This window comes from Prionailurus viverrinus, chromosome D4, assembly GCF_022837055.1.
Source record: "Prionailurus viverrinus isolate Anna chromosome D4, UM_Priviv_1.0, whole genome shotgun sequence".
NCBI lineage: Eukaryota > Metazoa > Chordata > Mammalia > Carnivora > Felidae > Prionailurus > Prionailurus viverrinus.
Genome location: NC_062573.1, coordinates 11,097,431 through 11,115,337, shown reverse-complemented (window position 1 = coordinate 11,115,337; position 17,907 = coordinate 11,097,431). Strand labels below are relative to the sequence as shown.

The 17,907-nt window shown below is 40.6% G+C and overlaps 1 protein-coding gene across 4 annotated transcripts in view; it reads right to left on the bottom strand.

The window, feature by feature from the left end:
• The window catches only part of ASTN2 (astrotactin 2), an 876,392-nt gene that overhangs the window by 570,350 nt on the left and 288,135 nt on the right, over positions 1-17,907 (bottom strand). For all 4 annotated transcript variants that reach the window (XM_047831063.1, XM_047831064.1, XM_047831066.1 and 1 more), the window contains one exon: positions 327-434. In XM_047831063.1, coding sequence (XP_047687019.1) covers positions 327-434 — 108 coding nt within the window. The remainder of the gene's footprint in view (positions 1-326; positions 435-17,907) is intronic.

Here is a 17,907-nt window from a genome sequence, read left to right as displayed (position 1 = left end):
TTTATTCTTATTTTGCTTTCAATCTGATTCCCTTCGTTATTTCATTTCCTGTGCTGGATTTTTTTTTTTAACTGCACGAACTTAAAAAAAAAAATTCTTCCCAAATCCTTTGGGGAATGACGTAGGACAGAGAGCAAATAAAGAAGCTATACAAGGACCATCACTGGTGTAGCCAGGGTTTCGGATGCCAGGCTGCATTAACCAGATCAGGACAAGGTTGAAGAAAAGCTGAGGTTTGTGCCTGAGCACAAAGTCTGCTTCCCAGGCATACGTCCTGCACACGCTAGTTCTGGAACCTTCCGGAACTTTCCCAAGGACTCCCTTACCTTTGCTGCGGCGGCGACTCCGGTACTGCTCCGTGTAGAACGTCAGCTGTGTTTCGTCATCTGCCTCTGAACCTGAAGTCCCCTTGGTTCTCCCAAAGCTGATTCCCCCTGAAAGGAACAACAATCCATTAGTCATAGAGGCCTCCTGGAGCTTGTTAAATCCCTCATCCGACCCAAAGATCAGCAACCCCATCGCCAGACTTCTTTCTGTAAAATCCCAAGTGACCCAGAAGCTGGCATGATTTATGGAAGGAGTTTGGGCTCTGCAGCGAGGCAGATCTGGGTTCTAACCATGACGTGGTAGCCACGAGCTGTGTGACCTTGAGGGACACCTCCCCTCTCTGAGCCCTGGGTTGTTTCTTAACCAAACGGGATAGTTACTACTGACCTTGTAGGGTTGCTTTGACGATTAAAGGAGATATAATATATAAAATATCTGGTCTGTGGTGGGTACTAACTGACAGCTATGTTTTTGCTTCATATGATGAGCCTGCCTCTAAAAAAACACTTCGGGTAACTTAATTTCATACACATTTCAAGCAAGTGCTTACTAGATGCCAGGCCAAGAGTGAGACACTGGAGATCCAAAGATAGATACGGCCCAGTCCGTGCCAGCCAGGGGATCGTAAGCTAGTCAACGAGATAAATGGGATCCTAAGGAGCCTTTAACCTAATTCATGGTTATGTTTTTCCACACAATGAGATGCTGAGAACATGGGGGAGAGCAATCCATCCCCACACGGAGGACCTGGGAAGGTTTTATGGAGGAAGGGGGATTTTAAGTCAGGGCTGAAAGGATGAATGGGGCTTCAGTGGCAGAAAATGGAGTTGCAGGTAAAGGGAAGAGCCTGAGCATCCCTGGGGACAGGAAGCGGGGCGGGCGGAGGCCATGCTGATTAGAGTACTGACTGGAAGGATCACTGGAGCCACACGGTGGAAGTCCCTGAGGGCCACACTGAGGACCAGGGGCCTTCCTACGGGCGTCACGGAAGGTTCCAGGGCAAGAGGAGGAGTTCATCAGCTGCACATGCCACGACAGATACCACAGAGGCCTCAGAGTGGGTGCCGCAGAGGGCAAGCAGGTGCAAGGCTCAGTGATCCCTTCGCGAGAGGCGACGAGGGTCTGGGTGAGGCAGGGGACATTGAGGATACAGAGGAAGAGAGGGGAGCAAGGGCTGTTTAGGGACACACTCAGGAACAGGAAGGCCGATGGGCAAGGCATTCACACGCTACGAACAGTGGATTCCAAAAGTAATAAAGAACCAGAGGGATATACGCCAAAATACTAGGAGCAGTTAATTGTGCAGGGAGGAATACAGATAATTTTTATTTTCTCTGTGCTATATATATATATATATATATATATATATATATATGTATATGTGTGTGTGTGTGTGTATATATATATACACACACACACACACACACACATATATATATATATATATATATATATATATATATGTAATCACTAACAAAAAAGCACAGAGTGTGTGAAAAGAGGGATTAAAGCATTAGTAAACTCTGTGCCCAGAGAGGATACAGTCAGGGGAGAGCTGCAGAGAGTGTTGGGGGCACAGGGGCGGGCAGGGGAGCAAAGGGCCTTTGTTTGGGGAAACTGCCTCAGGTACAGAAGCTTCAGACACTGACATCGATAGACTGTCTCTGGAGGAGACTCAAAAACCTAGTAGAAGTGGCTGTCCTGGATGGAGAAGAGGGTGGAGGTTAGGGATAGTGGGAGACCACTTTTCACTACAAATATTTTGTAACTTTTGAGTCAAGTGCCCTACAAACAAACCTATTACCTGTTTGAATATCTTACGCGAGGAACAGAAAAACATACATCAGAGGGAAACATTGCTCAACTCAAGAGAGAGTTTCCTATGTCATTTCCTCTATAGGGCATCTGAAATGGCATTCGGTATATGGAAACCCTGCTTGAGACACTCTACCTACAATATGGTTACTGTGCATGCATTCATCCATTCCAGCAACATGCGGAATGATCTGCTTCGTGCCTAGATGTCTGTATGTTACTGCCTACAATCCTCATCATGAAATTCTCATAAGGAAAGTGTAATTAACAAAATAGATCATGAAAGGCACAAGGACCTGTGTGGGCAAAGTTACTTAGGTGCCAGAGGTCACACAGCTGATGAGTATGAGGATTCAGATTCAAGGCTCGTCTGTCCGGCTCCACATGTGAGCTTTCTAGATGCAAACTGCTTTCCTGGAAACAACTCAAGAGGGAACCTTAGGGAAGGCAGACGGTCCTTAAAGCATCAAGGCACCAAGTACTGTGGTAGGAGCTTCACATACGCCTTCCTATTCCAAACTCACAGTACTCCTTGGAGGGAGGTATATTGATATCAGCCCATTTTACAGATGAGGCAACCAAGGTTCAGAAGACAAAAGTGATTTGCTAATAATGAGTGAAGTAGGACTTGGTACCCACGTGTAACCGAGGCCAAGTTCAAATTTACAGCCATTTGTGACACGCCCTTCCCAAATTAATGCTCTGGAAAATGGAAAGATTAATACCTGCCCTCTACCTCCCCTGAGACAGCATGTTGTAATGGATGGGAAAAGTATAGGGGACAACAATGTCTGATCTTTGTCCTCAAATGTATCTTTGGCCTTGTCCCTGTCTCTTAGTGTAAATATCACCATTTTCCCAGCAATTAAGGATAGGGCCTGGAGACAGCAGGAGACCCCAGACTGTGCTAGACACAGTCCCTCACTTAAAGGCTCTCCTTTGAAAAGGAGATGGCATGGCCCTGTGGACACTCTGGAAGCAGTGGAAGAGCAGAGGTGTCCAAAAGTCAGTTTTTACATTGCCACTGAAATATTTTCCTGTTACAGAAAAAGGGAAGAGGGAAAAAGTGAGGGAGGGGAAAAAAAGGGAAGGAAGGAAGGAAGGAAGGAAGGAAGGAAGGAAGGAAGGAAAGGAAAGGAAAAGGAAAAGGAAAGGAAGGCTTTTGGTCATCTATACATAATTCTTGGCCAACAGGAAAATGAAGGCATGGGATAAAATAGTTGCTTTATGTGCAGGAAGCATCTGTCATACTTCCTGCTGTGTCTGCGGCAGCAGAAAAAAAGGGAGGAGTCTGTCCTGTCAGGAATCTACCTCCTTATTTCCTTCAATTCTCTACCTTACCCCCTACTTAAAGCTTTACAGCCAAATCCTCCCTCCCTCCCTTCTTCTCTCTCTCTCATTTTCCTCTCTCATTTTCCTTCCTCTCTCCTCTCTCTCTCATTTTCCTTCCTCTCCCAAACAAATGACCTATTATGTCCCTGCCATGGTGACCATGACAGACAGGAGTTGGTTCTTTCTCTATTGGGACAGTCTAGCAGGTGTGAGAGTCACCAGACAATTCTAATACAATAATAATAATAATAATAATAATAATAATAATAAGCTATTACATAGCACTGTCTCTGCCAGGCATTGTTTTAACCCTTTACCCGTACCGATAACTCTAGGAGGTGGGTTGCTACTTTTATTCTCTTTTTAATGGATGAGGAAATGAAGGCACAAGGGAAGTAAGTAATTGGCCCAGGGTCACACAGCTTGTCAGTAGCAGAACCACAATGCAAATCCAGGCAGTGACTGCAAAGTCTATTCCTTTAGTCTCTATGCCAGCATACAATAAAATATGAGCAGATAGCTCATGTAACGTCCACTGCCGTACCTGTAAGGAAGGCATTATGAACCTTATCTTACTGGTGAATGAACCATGTTTCAGAGAGCTGATGGCAGATAGTAAGTGAGGGAGCTGAGACTGAATCAAGTCTTTCTACCGGCAAAGCTGGCCTCATGGCTAAAATAACCCGGGAAACTATGCTCGTGTGTGTGTGTGTGTGTGTGTGTGTGTGTGCGCGCGCACGCGCACGCGCGTGTGTGTGCGCCTGCGAGAGTGTGCATGTGTGTGTACCCAGAGGCAGAGAAGTGGCAAAGCTTGACGATTTGACCTGAGAAGGCTAGCAGGTGTGTTACCTGCCCCCAACGCCAGGGAGCATTTGCTGCTTCTCGCCACTCCTCTCCAAGGGACCACTGAACTTGTGCTCTTGGTAGGACTCCATTCAGGCTTCGCTAGATCCTAGTGATGCTCCACCGTTCCACATGCCCAAGCACATGGAGATTACACCCCTGACTACCATGAAGTCTTCTCCAGTCCCTCCCCACTCCCACACCTCTGACCTCACCTCCTTCCTGTAGGTATCAAGCTACCATTCCCAAAGTAGAAGCTGAAGATCAGAGAGGTTTTCTCTCTACCAACCTGTCCAACAGAAATATAACGTAAGGTGCATATGTCATTTTAAGTGTCCTAGCAGCCATTTTAGAAAGGGAAAAACAAACAGGTTAAATTCATTTTCAGAATATGTTGTGTTTAATGCAGTATGTTAAAAAATCTTGTGATTTTAATATGTAATTAACATAAGATTATTACTGACATATTTTATATATTTTTTCATGATAAGTTTTAATAATCCAGTGTCTATTTTATGCTTACAGCATATCTCAATACAGACTAGCTGCATTTTAAGTGCCCTCTATATCAGAGCACACACTTCTGGAGGCATTAGAAAACAGATATTACTAAGCATAATTAAGGGCCAGGATCTGACTACAAGAGAGAGATGAGTAAGTCACAGACCCCACTAAGGTGTTCAATCTTTTTTTTTATTTTAATGTGAATTGAATGAAAAATGGTGTAGCTCAGGTCCCATTAAAAGACAATAACCATTGTCTGTGCCCTCAAGCACTTAGAGTCTAGTAGGCTTCTACACTGGTTTCATCCATGAGCCAGGAGAGGTAATGGACTTTTGTAGAAAGACACCAGGGTACTGGAGTCAGGCAGAAGGTCTGATCTGAGGTCTTACTTATTAGCTGTGTGAGCTTGGGCGAGGTACCTAACCTCTCTGAATTCATCTTTGAAAGGGGGGGATAATAAACTCTCAGCTCACAGGGTAATTATGAGGGAAATGACATAATGTATGTAAACAGCATAAAGACCAAAGAAGTGAGGGGGAGGGCACATTCCTCATTTATTCAATACTTGCCTGAGTTTAACAGAAGAACAGGAAGTGCCACTGGGTGGGAGTACTAACTCCCTGTCTATTGTGACATCCTATGGAGGTGGCAGACACCCAAGTCATATAGCCTCTGAGTGTCCATATAATCTGAAGGGGACACAGGCCAATTACAGACTGACTTGGAAATGATTCAGATGGATAGAAAAGGGTCCCCTCTGCTAACATTTTAATATGAAATTGGTGATTTAGTGAAGTAAAGTGCAGCCAATAATTACATAGGAGTATTCAAGTATTTCCATTTAAGGGCTGAGAAAAAGGGAGAATGGCCTGAGACTGGCAAGAGAAAAGAAGACCCAGCAGCTTCTTTGTCCTTGTCTCATGGGCCCCTGGTTCCTCTGGTCCTGAAGGGTCTGGAATACAGCCTGAAGAAGATGAGCTAAGCACATTCTCTAGTGTGATAAGCACTGCTCTGGGCACTTTATATGCAGTAGCCCATCTACACTTCACAAGAGGCCCTAGAGGGAAGAATCACCTCGATTTTATTGAGGGGCATGCCAACATTCAGATTCTCAATGTTGCTTATCGGAGATCACAAAATTTACAAATGGCAGAACTGCCATATTTGAACCTTACTTTGTCGGATTCAAAAACTCTCTGTTCTCATGAAAAGATGAGTCATTATTAGTCACTAGGGAAATGCAAATCAAAGCCACAATGAGATACCATTTCATATCCAGTAGGTTGGCCATAATCAAAATAATCAGAAAATAACCAGTGTTGGAGAGGATGTAGAGAAATGGTAAGAATGTCAAATGGTGTAGCCACTGTGGAAAAAAGTTTGACTGTTCCTTAAGAACCTAAGCCAGGGGTGTCTGGGTGCCTGGTTGGTTAAATGTCCTATTTCAGCCCAGTTCATGATCTCATGGTTCATGAGTTCTAGGTCCACACTGGGCTCTATGCTGTAAGCACAGAGCCTGCTTCACGTCCTCTATCTCCCTTTCTCTGCCCTTTTCCTACTCATGTGCTTTATCTCTCTCTCTCTCAAAAAAAAAATTTAAAAAAAAGCTAACCCCCAAATTACCACAGGGCCCAGGAATTCTGCCCCAAGGCATTTCCCAAAAGAACTGAAGATAGGGTATTCAAATAAATACGTGCACATGAATGTTGATACAGCAGTATTTACACTAGTCAAAAGGTAGAAACAACACAAATGTCCATCAACTGATGAATGGGAAAACAAAATGTGGTCTACCCTTACAATGGGATATTATTCAACCATAAATGGATGCTTATGCCTGCTACCACATGGACAGACCTTGCCAACGTTCTGCTAAGGGAAAGAAGCCAGACATAAAAGGTCACATACTATATAATTCTATTTATATAAAACATACAAAATTAGTAAATCTAGAGACACAGAAAACAGTGGTTGCCTGGGCTGGGCAGACAGAGGAGAGGAATAGGGAGTGATTGCCAGGGAATATGAGGTTTCTTTCTGGGGTGAGGGAAAGGTCTTGGAACTCCACGCAGGTGACGGTTGCACAAACTTGTGTGCTAGGTGACAATGAATTATGCATTTTAAAATAGTTAATGGTTGATTTTATGTTATGTGAGCTTTAACCAAAAAAAAAAAATGCCAAAACTAAGAGGCCCTCTGACAGGGAGGAGGCAAGTCAGGACACAGAGGGAGGACTTACAAAGCCATGTTGCCTGGTGCTAAGCTCAGGCATTCTGAGTCCTGAGGAGACCCCTTGGGCCACCTCAAGTAATCACGACACTCACTCCTTTATGCATTCATTCATTTAGCAGTTATTGCCCAAGCACCCGCTCTGTGCCAAACACTATTTGGGCAGTCAGGATAAAACAGAGAAGGCAGCAGACAAAAACTTCCTGAATTCCTAGAGTTCACTTTCTGGTGAGGAAGCAATTAAGATATTCCAGGCATGATGCTAGACTTTCTACATAAGAATCATCTCAATTTCACTGATAAATAACCAAAGATGTTCAGAGGTATTTAGAGGCTTTCAGGAGGGCAAAGAGACTTGATGACCCACAAAGGACCTACCCTAGGTGTGCTCTGGGGCAAATCAGGACATCTGAGCAATCTGCAAATCTTATTATGGGAAAGTCTAGAGCAAGATCAATGATCTTTGGTGGGTCTATGAGAATTAACTCCTTGCTCTTCTTTGCAAATCTGCCTTCTCTGACTGTGCTGCTCCTCTACAAACCTGCCGTGCCAGCCTCTGGCCGGCCCACCCCTCTGCACTCTATCTCCTGCGCTCTTGGTATCATGATGGATGGTGGTGACATGTTAAATTATTCAGGCCCCGTGTCTTCCTCGAGCTGGTGACAGCGATATTGCATTTTTAGATTGTCCAGAACTGCACCAGATAGAGAAATATGTAGCTTGGGAATGTGCAAACCCATCTGACCCCCCAACCATTTGGGGAATACAAATGGTGCCAGTTGCTGGAAAAGGACAAAAGTGGCTAAAACTTGCCATGCATGCTCCCTCCCCCAAACCACACAACTCACAGCTGCTCTGAGCTCTAGGGCTAAACACAGATGTTCATAGGCATCTAGCACCTGGAGAGGCTCTGACCACAGTTGCTACTGGTCACCGCTATAGGCCAGGCACTTTGCCCAGAGGTGACTACAGCTACCCCTATTCCTCCTGATGTGCAAACAGAGGCAGAGACAGACTGAGCTCCTTATCTGTAGTTACACAGCCAATGAGTAGCAGGACCTGAGTTCGAACCCTGATTTACCTGATCCCCCAGGAAAACAGACTCTGCAGTACTCTTGAGATTCATGTTAAATTTTTATTTACTTAAAAAAATTTTTTTTAACCTTTGTTTATTTTTGAGAGAGAGACACCATATGAGCAGGGGAGGAGCAGAGAGAAAGGGAGACACAGAATGCAAAGCAGGCTCCAGGCTCCAAGCTGTCAGCACAGAACCTGACATGGGGCTCGAACTCACGAACTGTGAGATCATGACCCGAGCCAAAGTCAGAAACTCAACCAACTGAGCCACCCAGGGACCCTCATGTTGAATTTTTAAAATAGATCATTATGGTTAAAAAAGTGTCTTTGTAATAAAATATAATTAAACCTGATAGTTAATAATTTCAGGAAAAAAATGGAAATGACCTACTAGAGGACCATTTAGGGGAGGAATTTAAACAAAAATGATGGCATGTCCTTAAAATAGACTTTCATGAGACCATTAAATACAGTGACATAAATGTATGTTTAGTGACATGCAAACCTCTCCATGATATATTGTTGGGTGAAAAAACATACAGAGAAGAAGGCAAAGAAAGATTCCACTCATGTGCATTTATACACACTTGCTCATATTTGCTGTGAATTCCACTGAGTGTAATAAAAAATGAACATATTTTAATTTAAAAAATAAAGAAGAAGAAAGTAAAAGTCAATCTGAGATGTTTATGATCTAGAGTTATAAAATAAATTTTAAAAAGCATATTGCAAAACTCTCAGTGTAAAACGACCCTATTCTGTTTTAAAAATACATACCCTCTAAAGCGTATGAATATATGTATATACATACACATATGCATAAAAAGATATTGTAAGAAATATATTAAGGTACTTCAGTGGTTATTCTCTGAGTAGTTAAGATTTGGGGTATGTAAAATGTTTTTCTTATTGTTCATCTGCATTTTAGGATTTTCCTTCCACGAATATCTAATGCTTGGTAATTTTTAAAAAACACTTAATAAAAGTTACTTTTTTAAAAAAATAAATTGTCTTAATGCTGCAGTTTATGCCCATTCCTCACTTGAACTTGAGTGTGATATGGTCGTCATCCCAGGGGTAATCTTCCCACCTCAAGAATGGAGCTATCTCAACTTGTCCCCAAATTGTGGCCCAAAGAACTACCTATGTGGGAGAGAAGCTTTGTGACTAAGCTTATCTCAGCATCTCATGAAAGAAAAGCTTTGTCTTCTGGAATATCCCGTTGTTCCCTGTGGGAGGCTGCATCTTGCAGACATGGCTGTAGCACAATGTTCCGCCCCACACTTTCTTTGGCAATGTGACCTTTGCCACCCCCTATCAAAGGTGGGGACTGCTTTCCCTCCCCTTGAATCTGGGTCACCTCAGGGATGTCTTTTTAATAAAGAGGCTGCAGAGGAAGTGACACAACTTCTCTAGGAATGGGTGCATAATCTCTGGAAATGGGTTATCAAAGGCCATGCAGCTTCTGCCTGGCTTTCTTGAAACATTGACTCTCAGATGCGTATTCCCTCTTGGAAACCTGCCACTGCTCCCTGAGAGGTCTTGGCCACATGAAGGTGCCACACACAGTGGTGCCATCAACAGTCTCAGCTGACCCCAGCTGCCAAGATACCCCAGTCCAGGTGGCAAATATGCGGGAGAAGAAACTTCCAGATGCTTTTTCCCCCCACCCCCGGACACCTGAATTATACACAGATGCTGGAGTATTTCCAGCTGAGTTCCAGTCACTGTGGAGCTTGGACAACCCATCTATCTTCCTTTTGTCATTTATGAATTCCTGACTCCTAGAATCCATGAGCATAGGGTGGTTGTTATCTTAAGGCACTAAGTTTAGAGTGGTGTGCTGTGCAGAAGGAGGTAACCAGAACACTCCCTTGTCCAGTGCTACAAAAATATCCACACTCCTTCCCACTTGTCACCATATGGCATCCCTAGGCAATGGAAAGGTGACCTGGATGTTCAGAGACCCAGGTCCTAAGTCTATCCTGTTACTAACATGCTGTATGCCTGGAAAAGGTATTGACATCTAGCAAATATCACAGAACGCTTAGCACCTTGACTAGCTTCCCAGCAATGGCAGCTCCTTTGACCCCCACAATAATGGATGAGATAGGTACTGCCAGGCCCACTTGCAATATGAAGAGACTGTGGGTCAGAGACACCACTAGTGACTTGTTCAAGGTCACATGGCTCATAAATGGCGGAACAGAAATGAGAATACAGGGGCAGGTCCAGAAGCTATAACAATAAGAGATTAGATTCCGGTCCATGAGGTTAGCCAAGAATCAAGTTCCCTGCAATTCCCACCCTCTAGACTCTGCCTAGCCTTTTGGAATCACAGGTTCTAGCTATTCTACATACCCACATGATGGCACTTCAGCTGCCTGAAAATGGCACGTGTGCCCACTTATAATCTTTCCTTCCAAGTCAGATATTCCTAACACCTAACAGCCATTCCTTATAACACATGTGTTACAAAATTAGGACTTTTTTTGGATTATGAACTCAATGTCTATATATTGTAGAAAATTAGAAAACAAAAGTTGGAAGGCACAAAGAAGAAAATAATAATCAAGGCAATACTCTCCCTCCCAACAGGTTTTCCTCCTTTCTAGTTTTTAACTATGCATTATGCATATGTTTTCACAACTAGATTTTATGGTCTTATAACATAAGTACATCTTGTGAGTTTTGTTTAAAAATATCTAAGCTTAAATTGATTCATTCGTGTATGTCAGAAATACATATTGGGATCCAGCTATATGCTTAGCACTTTTGCTATTATATAAATCATATATATCACACATGTGTGTATATGCACATATCTAATCTATACCAAGCTTTATGTGTATACCAATATCTTCATCTGTACATATATCTACATCCTATATCCACCAAAGTGTTAATAACGAGTTTCTCTGAATACTGAGATTTTCTTCTTTCTGTGGACCTTTCTTATTTTCCTTTGTTTTTCCTGAAAATGAGCAGAGATTGCTTATGAAATTAAAATGAAGCTACATAAACTATGTCAGATACATTATCCCATGTCATTAAGTAGTGACTCCAGTATCATTTAATGTCTGCAATATATTCCATGGTACCAGTGTATCATCATGCATTTCATCATTCCCTAGTGTTTGAATTTTATATTGTTTCCAATTTTTCACTATAATATAACACCACATGTTCCTAAAGATAAATCTTTCTACACATCCTTGTAGTGTAGAATCCTTGTGCATCCATGTGTAGAATTTTCGTGAGAGTAAAAAGACAAATTTATGGGTCAAAGGGTATGGACATATTTAATTGAAGTTTTTGGTCCATATCAAGATGTCCTCCAGGAAGGTTATGCCAATGTCATCCTGATTAGTTATATACAGGAGTTGATTATTTCACTACCCCTTCTAGAACACTGGGTGTTACATCATGGTTTTCCAACCTTAGTATTTTTGATATGCATCCCATATCTCAAAAATCATTTTGTCATATTCTTTTCAACATACCCCGAAGTGATCAAGTCCTTTTTGATTTGTGATGTCCAGAACTAGGCATCATAACCCAGGTATGATCTGACCTACACAGAGAAGAAAATACCAGCACTTCTCTTTCTCAGAACATGAGGCTTATAATAATGCAGCCAAGGACTGTCCCCGCTTTACTGGCAGCTGACTTGGATTCAATATGTTCTCAGTTCTTTGTTCACATGCACCGTAAATAAAGCACCGTAAATAAAGTCTTTCCCATCATGTATTTGAACAATTGATTTTTCTAAACCGAAGTAAAGAAAATTTATACTACCAAATTGTGTCTGTGTATTTTGGCCCTTTCTTCTAGTGTCTCAAGATATTTTTTTTGGTCCTGGTCCTGTAATCTCATATTTTCACTATTCCCAGACTAGATGGCCTCTATGAACTGGATAAAAATGAAAAGGAACAGGAGGTAAGAAGAGGAATGAATAGTTACTAAGTGTCTGCAACATGTCAAGCGTATAGTACAAATTAATGCTGATTATCAAGAAATTGATGCTTGCAGGGATTACTTGTCTTGGGAAAGGCCACATAGCCAGTAAGGAGAAATGATGGGTTGAGAAGTCTAACTGTGGTTCTTGCTATTCCTGGTGTTACCATGCCAGGTCTCCCCTGATCTAAGGCAAAGAGACTAGTGTTGAAGAGAACTATGTGCAGAATAGAACCGGACAGCTCTTACAGAACTCTCTTTAGATTGACATTAGTCACTTAAGGAAAACTCTGAATAAAACTAGACAATCTGACTATACTACCAAACACTCTACAATTTCCTCCTTTGGAAACAACAACAAACTATTGTCCATTCAATAAAGTCCTGTTGAAAGCTTATGACATGCCAGAAAGTGGATATGCATTGGTGGAGTGAAACAGAAATATTTCCTGACATCGCAGAGTTTGCATTTAATTGGGAAGAGAGACTATTCAGATAAACACATATAAAAATCAATACACCTATGAGAAAAGCTTTGAAAAACAGCTTGCTGGCCTTCAGATATCCTGTGCCTGTAGTATGTCTCTGCTATACCTGCACCTGTCCGAAGTAGAAGTGAAGTTTGCCCAGCATGATTTATTCTTAGTGAACCCACGATGGCTCCGAGAGCTTCCAACTTCCCTTCTCACACGTTCACTATGTGAATTTGGCTAAATGGCCTCGTTGTTCTTGAGAATCAAAAGCAAATCAAATCAAAATTATATCAAAGTTTCAAAGGTGCTTCATCACCCATTTGAAAGGAGGGTATGATTTGTCCTCCTTCAGAATTTTGGAAGCTTTTCTACTTAACCTTGATTCCTCCAAGAATATAACTAACTCTGTGTTCTAAATACATATTGTCAAATCATTTTAGCCCTGGAAAAGTAATTTGCTTGAGTTTGGGGACTGAAATTGAGGCAGACACTTCAAAGTAAATACTTACTACTTCCTCTATATGTTCGAACTGCATTTCTTATGAAACATCTTTATTCTCCCTTTTCTAGTTTTCAGATTTTCTTCTTGATATATGTGACAGATCTGACAGATTCAGAATGAATTTAGTTTTATACTTTCATCTGGTAATAAGGTTTCAGTTGTTTCATGCAATGGGACAATCATTTTCTTGTTCTTATTGTTCCAAAGGCAATTTTAAAAGCTTGTTTTATTTTTTGTTATTTTTGTATTGTTTTTCAGAATTTCCCACCATGAACTGACAAATTTGAAGGCTCAGCATTTCTGAGACTATTTTCATAAGTTTGGGCTAAGCAGTTACACATTTTTGGCCCTTTTAAAAATCTTTTAGTTCCTGTGCAAATACATCTTCTCCCTCAATGCTTCCCAAATCCCTCCTTCATTCTAATTCTCTGTGATTATTTGCTAAGAATTTCATTTTTCTGAGTCTTCCTCTCTGTAATACATCTATTCCATTTTAGAGTCTCTGGTCACAAAACCAGGAAAATCTCTCCTCTGACATTAAAATATTACATATATATGTGTATTCATAAATTCTTGGTTATAATATTTCATCTTTTGAAATAGAAGTGTTATTCTTGGTTTAATAATATCCAGCACTGGCAAAGGTTTTATGAAATAATCATTTTCCTAAATTGTTGCAAGCACTGCAAATTTGTATGGCCCTTTTGGGAAGTAATTTGGCAAAATAAAAAAGAGCCTTAAAAAATAGTCATCCCTTTTGACCCACTTCTGGGAATTCACCCTAAGGAGACCATCCTAAATATAGGAGAGGTTTTATGTAGCATCACACTCACTGCAATGTTATTTATAAATATAGGAAAATGGAAAATAACCTTAACGCCCAACTTGAAGGGAATGGTTAATTATGTTGGAACATTAACTGGGCCTTGATGATAATTAGATAGAAAATACTTGTATCCAATACTAATTTTAAGAATGGGGGTAAAATCATAAAGTCTGTATTTACAAAGTGATTACTGTTAAATATAGCAAAGATTTTTCTTATGGTCCGGAGGAGTAAGATATTAATGGGCCTACTCTCCTCCAGATAACAATAAAGTTGGAACAAAGTGAAAACAAAATCCACCACCTGAGGGCTCTAGAAAGTAAATACAAACAAGTGTGTTTTGGAAAGTAGTTGAACTTGGAGAAAGAAGGCAGCACAGGGAAATTTCTCGGGTTTCAAGCTTTATCCTGAGGGTAGATCACAGTTTCAGTCTGGCTCAGGGCAACTGAAACATCAAAAAAAAACTGTGTTTTTTCTGGAGTGAGGACCCAGTGGATGGATTCAGATCAACCACTGCCACCAGGGAGGGAAGGAGGAATTCAGAAAAGAAGAGATCCAGAGAGGGTCTCATATCTATGTGTAAGCCTTGCCCACGTCTCTGGCTGACCTCCGAGCCACACACAGGTCGGGCAAATTATAAGCAGCAGAGCTAAAGAAAGAAAAACAGCTGAGATTTGAGTGGCTGTTCACCACAGGCAAGACAGTCAGATGGACAAGGCTTTTAACACAACTACTGTAATTGTGCTCAACAGGAAAAAGATGATTACAATGAATAAAAAAATACAAGAATTATTAGCAGAAAAACACACACACAGTGCAAAGGAAGATTTTAGAACTGAAAACTGAAACAAATATGTGAAATTTAAAAAAAATCACTGGATGGGCTTAATAGGGATAACAGGAAATAATCACTGGCCTTGCAGGTAGATTAATAAAATTCTATACTCAGAAGAAGAGAGAGAAGAAATAATGAAAAATATTAAATAGTGTCTAAGGGAAACATAGGACAATATCAAAAGTTTTAAATATGGATGAGTGAAGTTGCAGAAAGAGAGAACAGAGTAATAAAAATTAAAGAAATAATGGTTGAGATTTACCAACTTTGGTGTAAGAAATATATGAAACTAGCCAATTCACAAAGTTCAGGAAACACTGAATGGGATAAACATGGCGGGGGGAGGCGGGGCGGGTAAAAAGAGGGCCACACTGATAGTCAAACTGCTGGAAATCAAACTTATGGAAACATCCTGGCTCTAGCCCCTTCTATATGGCAAGAAAAAAAGAGAAAAGGCTATAAAGATTAGGAAGGAAGGAATAAAAGTATATTTGTTTGTAGATGACATGATTATTTAGAAAAAGAATCACAAGAGACCTATAAAACAACCGTTAGAATAAGTAACTTTAGCATGGTTGAAAGATAAAAGGTTAATTAATATATGAAAGTCAACTGTATTTCTATACATAGGCAGCACACAATTGGAAAATGAAATTTCAAAAACAATTCCATTTAGAAGAGTGCAAGAAACACTGCTTAGTAAGTTTAATCAAAGGTATACAAGATTTCTTCAATGAAAACAGCAGAAAACTACTAAGAAAAATTTAAGAAAAGCTAAATAAATGGAGAGATATGCCATGCCTGTGGACTGCAAGACTCAGCACTGTTAAGATGTCATTATCCATCCCCCCACCAAGTATATCTGTAGGTTAAATGCAATCCTATTCATAATCCAATGAGAGTTTTTTGTGTTTTTTTTTGGGGGGGTGTTTTTTTGGGGGTAGAAATTGACAGGGTGATTTAAGAATTTATAGGTAAGTGCAAATAACCTAAACTTGCCCAACAATTTTAATTTTTTTAATGTTTAATATTTTTGAGAGAGAGAAAGAAAGAGAGAGAGGAACAGAAATACAGGGAGACACAGAATCCAAAGTCCAGGCTCTGAACTATTAGCACAGAGGCCGACGTGGGGCTCGAACTTACGAACCATGAGATCATGACCTGAGCCAAAGCCGGATACTCAACCAACTGAGCCACCCAGACACCCCTCAAGCAATTTTAAAACAGAATAATATTGGAGGGCTTATACTACTTGTTTTCAAGACTTACAATAAAACTATAGTAACCAAGGGGCACCTGGGTGGCTCAGTCGGTTAAGCGTCCAACTTCAGCTCAGGTCATGATCTCATAGTTGGTGAGTTCGAGCCCCACGTCAGGCTCTGTGCTGACAGCTCAGAGCCTGAAGCCTGCTTTGGATTCTATGTCTCCCTCTCTCTCTGCCCCTCCCCTGCTCATACTCTGTCTCTCTCTGTCTCAAAAATAAACATTAAAATAATAAAAAACTATAGTAACCAAGACAAGCAGAGGCATATAGATGAATAACACAGAGTTCAGAATTATACACAACAGAGTTTTGATAAAGTTGTCAAAGGAAAGCCTTTTCCACAAATGCTGCTGGAACAGACAGACAGCCAGATGCTAAGAGATAAACATAGGCCCTAGAGCATGCCATACACACATACTAACTCAAACAGATCACAGAACTAAGGGTACATCCTAGAACTATAAACCATCCAGCAGAAAACAGGAGAAAAATCTCTGTGACTTTGGGATAGACAAAGATCTTGGGTAAAGAACCAAGTGCATGAATCATAAAAGAAAAAAATATATATACACAAAAATATATCAAAAAAAAATATATATATATATATACACACACTATATATATATACATACACAAATATATATATATATACACACATACACAAATATATACATACATACACAAATCATATAAAGATGAAAACATTTTGCTCTTTTAAATTTTTTTAACATTTATTTATTTTTGAAAGAGAGACAAAGCATGAGCAGGGGAGGGGTGGAGAGAGGGAAAAATAATCCAAAGTGGGCTCCAGGCTCTGAGCTGTCAGCACAGAGCCCCATACGGAGCTCGAACTCATGAACCATGAGATCATGACCTGAGCTGAAGCCGAGCGCTTAACCAACTGAGCCACCCAGACACCCCTTGCTCTTCTGAAGACACAATGTTAAAAAGTAAAGGCAAACTGTAGAAGAGAAGATGTGTCTATAGCACAGTAGTCCCCCCTTATCCACAGGGAATATGTTCCAAGACCACTGATGGATGCCTGAAACCACGGATATACCAAATCCTATAGGTAGATAGATAGATAGATAGATACATAGATAGATAGATAATTAGATAGATAGATAGATAGATGACATGTTTTCCCACACACACGATAGATAGATGACATGTTTTCCTACACACACACGATAGATAGATGACATGTTTTCCTACACACACACATATGTACGATAAAGTTTAATTTTTAAATTTGGCACATGATAACAATAATAACTAATAATAATAAAATAGAACAGTCATAACAGTTATGTGAATGTGGTCTCTCTCATAAAATCTTACTGTGCTATACTCACCCTTCTTTTTGGGAGACATGAGATGACAAAATGCCTACATGATGAGATGAAACGAGGCTGGTGAATGACGCAGGCGTGATGAACTGTGAGGCTAACTGTGACCTTCTGATGCTGTCAGGAGCATCAGAAGTTAATTAGAACTGAAGTTAATCAGAAGTAACAGAAACCACAGAAAGCAAAACCGAGGATAAGGGGGCGGATACTGTACATATATTTGACAAAGGACTTGCGTTGAGAATATATGGAGACTCCTTATAATTTTATAAGAAGAAGACAAAAAACTTGGTTAAAAATTTACAAGCTTTTGAAGAAATACTTTTACAAACAAAGAATGGCAATAAACACGTAGATAGACATTCAACCTCTTTAGTCATCAGGGAAATGAAAAATAAACCACAGTGAGACACCACTACATAATCGTTAGAATGGTTTGTTTTTGTTGTTGTTGTTGTTTTTTAGCATGGGTAAATTTAAAAGAAAAAAAGATCAGCCTTACCAATTACAGCAACGTTTGGGAACAGGTGAAACTCATACACTGCTAATGAGAATATGTATCATGCACCTACTT